Source organism: Colobus angolensis, unplaced genomic scaffold (genome assembly GCF_000951035.1).
Source record: "Colobus angolensis palliatus isolate OR3802 unplaced genomic scaffold, Cang.pa_1.0 Scaffold432, whole genome shotgun sequence".
Classification (NCBI taxonomy): Eukaryota; Metazoa; Chordata; class Mammalia; order Primates; family Cercopithecidae; genus Colobus; species Colobus angolensis.
In genome coordinates this window covers 320,590-330,334 of record NW_012117733.1, presented here as the reverse complement: position 1 = coordinate 330,334, position 9,745 = coordinate 320,590, and the positions used below count along the sequence as shown (strand labels likewise).

The 9,745-nt window shown below is 46.6% G+C and overlaps 1 protein-coding gene across 2 annotated transcripts in view; it reads right to left on the bottom strand.

Annotated features, from left to right (window-relative positions):
* Positions 1 to 950: 950 nt before the first annotated feature.
* The window catches only part of SFMBT2 (Scm-like with four mbt domains 2), a 255,408-nt gene continuing 246,613 nt past the window's right edge, over positions 951 to 9,745 (bottom strand). Inside the window, exon 21 of one of the 2 annotated variants that reach the window (XM_011957049.1) lies at positions 951 to 2,576. In XM_011957049.1, the coding sequence (XP_011812439.1) occupies positions 2,436 to 2,576 (141 nt within the window). In that variant the 3' untranslated portion in view covers positions 951 to 2,435. The remainder of the gene's footprint in view (positions 2,577 to 9,745) is intronic. The other variant, XM_011957050.1, reaches the window with a different exon arrangement.

Here is a 9,745-nt window from a genome sequence, read left to right as displayed (position 1 = left end):
TTGCGGCCGCCACATTCCCTCATCCTCGTCTCAAATACAACAGAAACAGCTCAGCTTGAAAAGGCCACAGTGAAGGATCATCAAGGAGTCAGCGCGGGGAAAATGCCAAAGATCTGGAAATGGATGCCCTTTCCAATCGTTTGACAGAGTTTAACTCCACGAGACTGAGCATTTAAGGCCAAAAGCATGTGGCTGAGAAGGCAGGGGTGGAAAACCGCGGAAAGGTCAAAACTTGAGCTTAAAGGAGAGATGCCCAGGGCAAGCCAGCCACGGATCCCAGAGACATTTCTGTCGGGGCACAAATGACACAATCCTCCCATCTGAGGTCCCCAGGCAGACGCATCAGCCAAACTCTAAAACTTGATTCTAGAAAGCGACTGCAGGGGAGAACAAAACGCCTCATCCATAAAATATGTGTTTTCCATTCTCCTCTGTAACCATTACAGAGTGTTAAGAAGGGTGAGCTTGAGCAATCACAGTTTCCAAAATCCCACCGAGAATCATATCTGGAAATGTCACAGAAATGGAAGCAGCTCATCAGCCCACCGCAGAATTTTACTGGAACTGTGGAGACTCTAGTCCAAGGGACAAGCTCAAGGTAATTATGGTGAAAAAGCAGGAAGGGTGTGAAGCCTCTGCTTCCAGTGTCTGCTCAGGAACTGTGGGAGGGTTTGGTTTCCTTGCATAAGTTTAAAAAGGCATCTTGGCAGCCACCACAGAGGAACACTGTAGTCCACTGGGTCTGAGTGGAGATACGGAGTCGCTCATGAGGATACGGAGATGGCTTCTGGTCCAAGACGCCAGCCAACTCTTGCAGCCACAGCTTTGTCTGTACGTGACCTGGTGGATTTAACACAACTGCCCAAAAAATTCCACAAGCAAACTCAAAGCCAGAAAGAGCTGCAGGAATGGCAGGGTCAGAACTGGGACCAGACCCTTCTTTTTCTTTCTTTTTCTCATTTTTGGCCACTCTGGATCTTTCTTTCCAGCATGAGCGGGATGAACGCCAGCGGGAGACAGCGTGCTCACCACCGCACCCTCAGTGTCCACACCTGTCGCTTCACAGGAACCGAGGTCCAGAGTGATGAGAAGTTACTCAAGATCTCAGAGTTAGTTCTCAGCAAAACCAGGGTGCCAAGTGGCTGCCTCCAGATTCAGGGCTCATGCTGCACTGTCCCTGGTGCATATGCGGCCAGCTGGGGCAGAACGAGACAGAATGGACGCTCAGAGGGACGCCTGCTCAGTGACTTGCCACAGTGATCCTTCTAAGCGGATGCAGCTGGTTCATGAAATGCTTCCCCCACATCTCTTTCCCTTCCTGCTCTCTGAAACTAAGCTTTTCCTTCGATATATAATCCAACATTTGCCTCAAAGACTCACTGCCTGATCCAGCTACAATTAAACTACAACACTGGAGACAGTTGAGGTCTAGAGAAGACTGGGTAGAGTGTCTCTACAGATGTTCTAAGCTTCAATCAAAAACCATCCAGTTGGGCCGGGGCGTGGTGCCTCACACCTGTCATCCCAGCATGTTGGGAGGCTGAGGCGGGCAGATCACTTGAGGTTGGGAGTTCAAGACCAGCCTGACCAACATGGTGAAACCCCATCTCTACCAAAAATACAAAAATTAGCTGGGCATGGTGGTGGGTGCCTGTAATCCCAGCTACTTGGGAGGCTGAGGCAGAAGAATCACTTGAACCCAGGAGACAGAGGTTGCAGTGAGCTGAGATCGCGCCACTGCATTCCGGCCTGGGTGACAGAGCGAGACTCTCTCAAAAAACACAACAAAACCAACCAACCAACCAGCCATCCAGTTGCATGGAGATGCCTGCCGGCCTTCCTTCACTCCCTGTATTCCTAAAAGGCACCTCGAATGGAGGACAGAGCTTTAGCATATCTTTTTATAAGGATGTCACTGCCAGCTGCATTGCAGAAAGGAGTTGCCACCAGGATGAAACTGCAGGTGCCATTCAACGAGGGTCACACGCCTATCCACAGGAAACTGCATGTATAAATGTGCCCGTGTGATTACAGGAAACACGAGGGCACGGGGTGAGGCTTCTTCCTTGGCGACATTCTTCTTTTACAAAGAATGCAGGCCTCACGTTAGGAAACCTGCTCCAAGGGAGCTGCCTGGTTTGGGGTGGGAGAAAGGCAAAATGTGGGTGAACCAAGAAGCTGGCCCACGTCCGGCAGGGTCTGACGCGTGACTTTAACTGGCACTCCCCAGAAGCAACTGCTACTGTGCTTCACTGTGCTTTGAAAACATGGAAACAGCTCACACGCCAGCAGAGGCAGGAGATTCTGGGCTTCTGGTTTTCTGGTGATACTTAGTGTCTGTACCATTTAACGTATCCCGGAAAATCAAAGTTTCAGTCCTGGAAACCTTTACCAACACTGCATCCCACATCACGGGCCACCTCCCGAGGGGTGACTCAGTTGGCGTACTGGGCGTAGAAAGCCACTTTGACTCTCTCGATCTGGTGGCATAACTTGATGGCGGGCCCCAGCTTCAGCTCCATGCACTCCTGCACCGTCGGAAGGGTCAGAAGCAGGAGTGCCTGGCCGTCAATGTCCTGCAGAAAAAGAAAGGCAGGTTAGAGACTGGGCGGTGTGCACCTGGCTACGCAGATGCATCACAGCAGGCTTCATCCCGGGGCCAAACCTGGCAAGAGGATGCTCTTGTTTCATTCAATTCAGGGGATTGTTGGTAGAGATACCAACCCGGCTGGATGCCTGTCTAATCTCTGTGTTACTAAAATCTTTGTGCAGCTAGGCACAGTGGCTCACACCTATAATTCCAGCACTTTGGGAGGCTGAGGCTGGAGGATCGCTTGAAACCAGGAGTTTGAGACAAGCCTGGGTAATCCAGTGAGATATGGTCTCTACAAAAAATTTAAAAACTAGCTGGGCAGGGTGGTGCAAACCTGTGATGCCAACTACTCAGAGGCTGAGGGGGGAGGATCACCTGAGCCCAGGAGTTTGAGGTTGCAGTGAGCTGTGATCACACCACTGCCCTCCAGCCTGGGCAACAGAGCAGGAGCCTCTCTAAACAACAACAACAACAACAACACAAAACCAACAATACAAATACAAGAGCTTTTGGCTAAGGGCATTCTGGCTACTCTGAAATTCACATACCTACTCTGTTGGGTAGAAAGAGCTGGAACAGGAGGGTTGCTGCAGGAATTGCTTCCCAAGCTTATTGCCCCTTGCTGGGAGGGCAACTCACCCTCCACCCCAGGCAAGGCCAGGTCCTCCCTGAGCTATGCTGAGACTTCATCTGAGTACTACGCAAAGGAATCTCTACTAAAAGACAAGGCTCCCTCACCTCCCTGCCAAGGTCTGGCCTTTCACCATCAGGATGGGTGAGAAGATGCTCAAGACAGATATGCCAATGACAGCACAGTTTTCCATAAAGGAAAACACACACACACACACACACACACACACAGAGTTTACAGATACACACTGCCCAGAGCGAGGTGTTGCTTGTACACAGATCTGTTGCCCCACTGTGTCCTGCTCTGCCTTTCTCTACCTACACACAGGGCATGAAGACATTCATTCAATGAATGTTCAGTTGAATTTGCTACAGGAGGAAGCATCCAGAGACCCACTCCAAAGCTCTAAGACCCTTCCACTGGACATCTCTGTCTCTTCAGCAGCTTGCTTCATATAGTAATCTGGTTCATTCACAGAGATGTCATTTGACTGGACTTCTGCGTTTAACCGCAGTCCTCCTTCCTGTTTACCAAGACGATCTCGATAGTCCAGAGGGAGTCACTGAGGCTCTAAGAGATTGCAGGCCCCGGGCAATGATGAAGATCAGTGGTACCATGAGAGCATTAAGTGAGCTCCACAAACTGGAATTTCTGCCACTTGCAGAAGAATTACACCCAGGGCTGCCATAAGCCACAAGGACATTAATAGCCAAGCAAAAGCGTAAGATTATACGTCTCCAACACCACCTGTCGGCGACTTTCGCACAGGCAGCTTGTTTTCTTAAACTAATGGTTTATTTACCTGTCTTGAAAATATCTAAAGCAAAAAGTCAAAGTGTGTATAAATGGTAGCCTTGAGCAGACTAATCTTCTAAGCAAGTATAATTCATCATCTGATCAGATTCAAAAGACTAATGTTAAGAGCAGGAATAATTTATCTTCTGATCAGATTCAAAAGCAACAATATTCCCTAATAAGTACTGCAGCAATAAAAATGAAACATTAACTTTAAAAGTATCAATGTGAGTGTCATTTTTTATTTTTAAATTACAGATGAGCGCTAGCTACGATGTAAGCAACGTGAAGCCACGCTCAACCAAGACTCAAAGGTGACTTTATCAAACCACAAAGTAAACAGATCTGTCTTGTATACATACTGAAAGCAGGAGATAAACTATAGAAAACTGTCAGTATATTTTCATGCTATGTTTACATCACTTTTCCCTTTATAGCGCTCATACATGTTATTTTACTTTCTTTTCAGATGCTACAGAAAAGGCTGATTGCAGCTGGGAGGATTTGGGAGCACTGTGAAATAGTGTTTGGCTCTAGGTCGCGAAGAAACCAAGGGGACCTCTGGCCTGGGGCCTGTAGGCCAATTCCACTTTCAGAGCCAAATCCACATATAGTACACGAAAACAGACCAGGAGGGCACAGGCGGAGGGACTCAAAGTCTTCGAGGTACCATGGGCCTCATAAAAACACATTTTAAGTAGGCAGAGGGCTGATGTTCTATTCTGTGGATGCCATTAAACCGTGGACAGGTGGCTCAACCATTATGTTCAGTGACATCCACAGAACAGGACAGAATAGAAATAGAACTTATTTTACTTTCCCAGGAAGTTTACTTTCCTGGTGAAAATTAACACCCAGAAAAGCTAGCCAATCTAACTATGATCACACAGCAAGTTAGAGACAGTGTTGGAATGAGAACTGTAGTTTTCAGACATTAAACTTCGAAGGGAAGTAGCTTGGAAGGGAAGTAGCTTCGAAGGGAAGTAGCTTCGAAGACCGTAGCTCAGTCTTTAACATCTGTACTTGGGCATGATGGTGATTCAATCACCACTGAATATCAGCACTAAAATATTCATGTAACTCTTTCTCTACAGAAAATTTCAGCAAAGGTGGCCAATGCATGTCTCACATTTAAGTGCAGTTGCACACACTCATTTATTTCCTTGCCAATATTTATTGAGCATCTACTAAGTGGCAGGCACTTGGCTGGCCTCTGGGGAATGTCACAGTGAACAAAGGAAAGGTTCCCTCTCTAGGCACCCCATGAATCTGAAGGATGACAGACAAGTCAACAGACTATTAGGATACAGGGATATTAACATATGGATGCAGAGCTAAGGGCTCAAACAGGACAGGCAACCAAGTCAATCTTACAGGGGTGTTGAAAGGGCTTCGAACTGAGACTTCAGGGACCAATAAGAATTATTAAGGCCAAGAGGGACTGAAAGAATGAACACAGCTAGTTCCCTGGAACGTAGAATTCCAGGAAATTGGGGAGACACACCAAAGGTAAAATCATGATGGAGCCCAGAAAGCCACTTTATCTGGAAGACTATTTTTTCTTTCAAGGATTATTTAGATAACAGCATACTTCGTAGGTGGTTTAATTTTTATAAACATATAGCTCTCCTATATAACTGAGAGCTGCTGGCAGATCACTTTTAATGTTAAACAAAGAATTCTCATAAATGGACTAATTGTAAAGAAATGAAATATGATGAGATATATGACATGCTTAGCACAGGGCAAAATTAAATCAATTTTGATAAAGCATTCAGGTGAAGATTTGGTAGTTCTTAATGGAGGTATTCAGGTCTAGAGAAGTAGAGAAAGGACAGCTTAATCTGGACTAAGCCTATAAACTACCCTGAAATTTTTTCATTAATGTCAATTGATCACTTGAGCCGTCTGCTTATTGCACTGTCTCTGACTGATGGAAGCTGAATGAATAGGTAAAATTCAAAATGAATGGGTACAGTTTTGTGTGTTCTTTAGTTATAGATGAGTGGATTTTTACTGTGTAATGTACAGGTTTACAGCGTTAAATTATGGAGTATAGATTTTTAAGCAGTTGCCATAACATTTCAGAAATAAAAGGCACAGATACTGGTAATGGGGAGTTTATAATTTTTGCAAATGCTCCTGGTGATGATAATAATCTCTGCATTTACAAAGTTCAGAGCATGCGTACACATAGCAATGACCATGCTGTGCACAGGGATCTCATTCACGTGCCAGTGAATCAAGTCTGTGGGTTCCTTCTAGCTCATTTAAAATCTCAGACAAGGCCTGCAGTGGCCTACTGGAGGCCTCCCCAAATCAGAGCTGGAGTACCTGGGCTAAATGACGATTAAGATAATGCCTGCAGTGACCTACTGGAGGCCTCCTCAGATCAGAGCTGGAGTATCTGGGCTAAATGATGATTCAGATAAGGCCTGCTGGAGGCCTCCTCAAATCAGAGCTGGAGTACCTGGGCTAAATGACGATGAACAAATTAGTAAAAATTAGTAATTAAAGGTCAGATGGGACAGAAAGAGACTCAAGTGCCCATGTACTTCAGACAGCCCACAGGGCAATGACGTTTTATTCCAACACGTGAACTTGCCTAATGTGAAATGTGAAATTACACAGGAATGAGATGACCATCAATGAAAGTCTGTTTTTCTCTCTCGTAAGAGAAACAAGTAGGGATGAAGGGCAAGGCTTTTACTGATATTAGAAGAGCAACAGGACAAAACTCTGTCTCTACTAAAAATACAAAAATTAGCCAGGCATGGTGGCAGGTGCCTGTAATTCCAGCTATTCAGGAGGGTGAGGCAGGAAAATCGCTTGAGCCCGGGAGGCGGAGGTTGCAGTGAGCTGAGATTGCGCCACTGCACTCCAGCCTGGGCGACAAGAGTAAAACTCCGTCTCAAAAAAGAAAAAAAAAGCAACTTGGAGAGCAACTTGATTCTACAAGGGAGACAGTGTTGGCCAGTGTTCCATTTCCTAGAAGGCTTAGCTTAGGGAAGGCATGAAACTTTTCTCTGGTGTTCTCAACTGGGCTTAGGAATACAAGAAAGGAAGACTCAACACTTTAGGCTTTTCCCCAAACCAGCTTTGTTTCACTTTCTTGCTTATTACTGAGAACTTGTACACAGTGTAGACAGACACAGGAGCTATAGACGTTTCAAGGTATAAGCCCTCATTCCTAACCTGGAATCTAGAAATGAGAAATCTGCTCTTCATTCAGGCCTAACTAAACTTTTTTTTATTGTGAAAACTAAGCATTTGAGCCTAAAAATAAAACCAAAACGTTAGAGTAATACAGAATGCCACACTTTGCTATCAGAAGGCGCCTCGCAGGGACGGAATCGGTGTATGCTGAATGCACACGGGGACCGACAGATACGCATCAGCGCAACCAAACCTGCGGGATCAGCGCTTGTCATGGATTTGAATACAACGCTTTTCTCGCTGCAGCACCACTGTCAATAAATACCAGACAGGCAAAGTGCGGCACTGGGCAACACTTTACACAGGATTTCAATCTATTGCTTTATTTTTTGTTTTTGAGAAGGAGATATGGCTTATCAATAAGCCCCCGATCACCTAAGCCCTTGCATTTCTGACAACTGTCTTTCTTTCCTGTTTGTGTGTTATTTGAAGGGACAAGCTCATCACCCAGGTTCTTTAGGTCTAAGAAGGCCTCTCCCTGGTTGCTTTTCAGAGTTGTCCAGACAGGAAGGGTGGCCAATGTCAGAAGGTCAGGAGGCAACTCCTTCTGCCTTCAATCATTCGTTTTTTGTTTTGTTTTGTTTTTGCTTCCTTTTGAGATGGAGTCACTCTGTCACCCAGGCTGGAGTGCAGTGACACAATCTTGGCTCACTGCAACCTCTGCCTCCCAGGTTCAAGCAATTCTGCTGCCTCAGTCTCCCAAGTAGCTGGGATTACAGGCGCCCGACACCACGCCCACCTAATTTTTGTATTTTTGTATTTTTTTTAAGTAGAGACAGGGTTTCACCACATTGGCCAGGCTGGTCTCGAACTCCTGACCTCAAGTGATCCGCCTGTCTTGGCCTCCCAAAGTGTTGGGATTACAGGCGTGAGCCACCATGCCCAGTCTAATCATTCTTTCAGCATGATCTTAGCGGATGTCTGCAGAAGGTTCTGGTGGTCGTCAATAGGATGAACTAATTCATCTCTTGGACTTCTTGGGACACAGGGGGAAGAACTTTGAATGACAATAACTACTCTCTTTGGGTGGCACTGGAGACCATTGTAATTTGCTTTTTTCAGTTCATTGCTACATGAACTTGAGAGAAAAGCTGGGAAATTTCCTGGGTGCACGGGAAGTCACAGACCTTTTATGTTTTCAGATTTAATGTTTGAAATATCCTCTTTCTAGACTACTGGTTTGTATGATCTAAAAAGAGACTGCTATCTTTAACTTATTATATGAAAAACAGTACTTTCTTTTTTAACATGAGGTCTTTGAACACAGATATTTATACCAGGACAACGCAAGAAACTTTAACAAAGTAAGCACAGAGCAGAGCAAGAGCCTGGAATTTTCTGCAAGGCCAGTGAGGCAAGATGCAAGGTGCTGTGTGTGCATCCTGTTTCCGTGGCAATTTGTTTCTGTATTAATTTAAGGGACAATGTAAATAAAAACCGTCTCTTCTTCCTTAGGACACAACATCATATATCTTATGTTTTAGTTAACTATACTCATTTCATCTGCTGGGCTACAGACTCCTTTAAAATAGAAATTCTATCGACCGTTATTGCGTTTGTCCATCACCATACCATCGTCTTAAAAACATTTTATATAGAAAGAAGTGAGGGAGGTAAGAAAACAATAACGAAAGCAGCATTCAGTACGACACACCAACCAGCGGGCTTCCACTTTGGGCAGGCCAGGTGGATACACTGTTCCCTTCTTCTCCCACTAGGCCTAAGTAAGATCCACTGGCATTATATAGAAATCCACAAACAGAAGACTCTGGAAGGTGGAGAGAGGAGGGCAGACCGGCTAGGAGCCTGGGCCCCCAGCTCACAGCATGGTGCTGAGCTCTCTGGTTGTTTTGGTTGCTGTTTGTGTGTGAGCTTCATGCACCTGAGACTTGGAGCTGAAGAAACTGCAACCCAGATTTGCCAAAAGGCACTGACAGGAGGCTCAACCAAAGCCGGCTGTCTCCAGACAAAGGCCTGGCCAAGGGGTGGCCCAGCAAGACAAAAAACTGTGACACAGCAACACCTCTTTGACAGCTAAACATCACAGGGAGGGCTGGCCAGGCCCCACCGACAGCAGCCAAGGCAGAGTGAGCCGCCCTGACTTTCAGCCTGGCCAGGTGGCAACTGAGCACCCCATCCTACCACCGAGGTGGCATCTGAAAGGGCCAGGCAGGGAGCTGGGACTCTTACCCTGGCCTGGTGGTAAAGAGCCCCCACTGCAGGGTCGGTGGAGATGGCAGGGGGGAGCGTGGACTCACACCCCTCACCTGGCAGCAACAGGCACCTCCTGCCCCTGCTGGGTGGTGTCACTAGAGCCGGGAGAGTCACCCCGCCACCGCCACCGTGGCACTGGTGAGGCCAGTGAGGAGCAGGAATGAGGCTCTCTCTCTCTTTTCCCTGCCAGACAGCTCTCAGCAGGGGCCTTGGAGGGAGCTGGGTCTCGCGCATCTGCTGAGCAGTGCTGAGGAACCCCCATGCAGGTGTCACGAGAAAGCCCACTAGGACAGGAG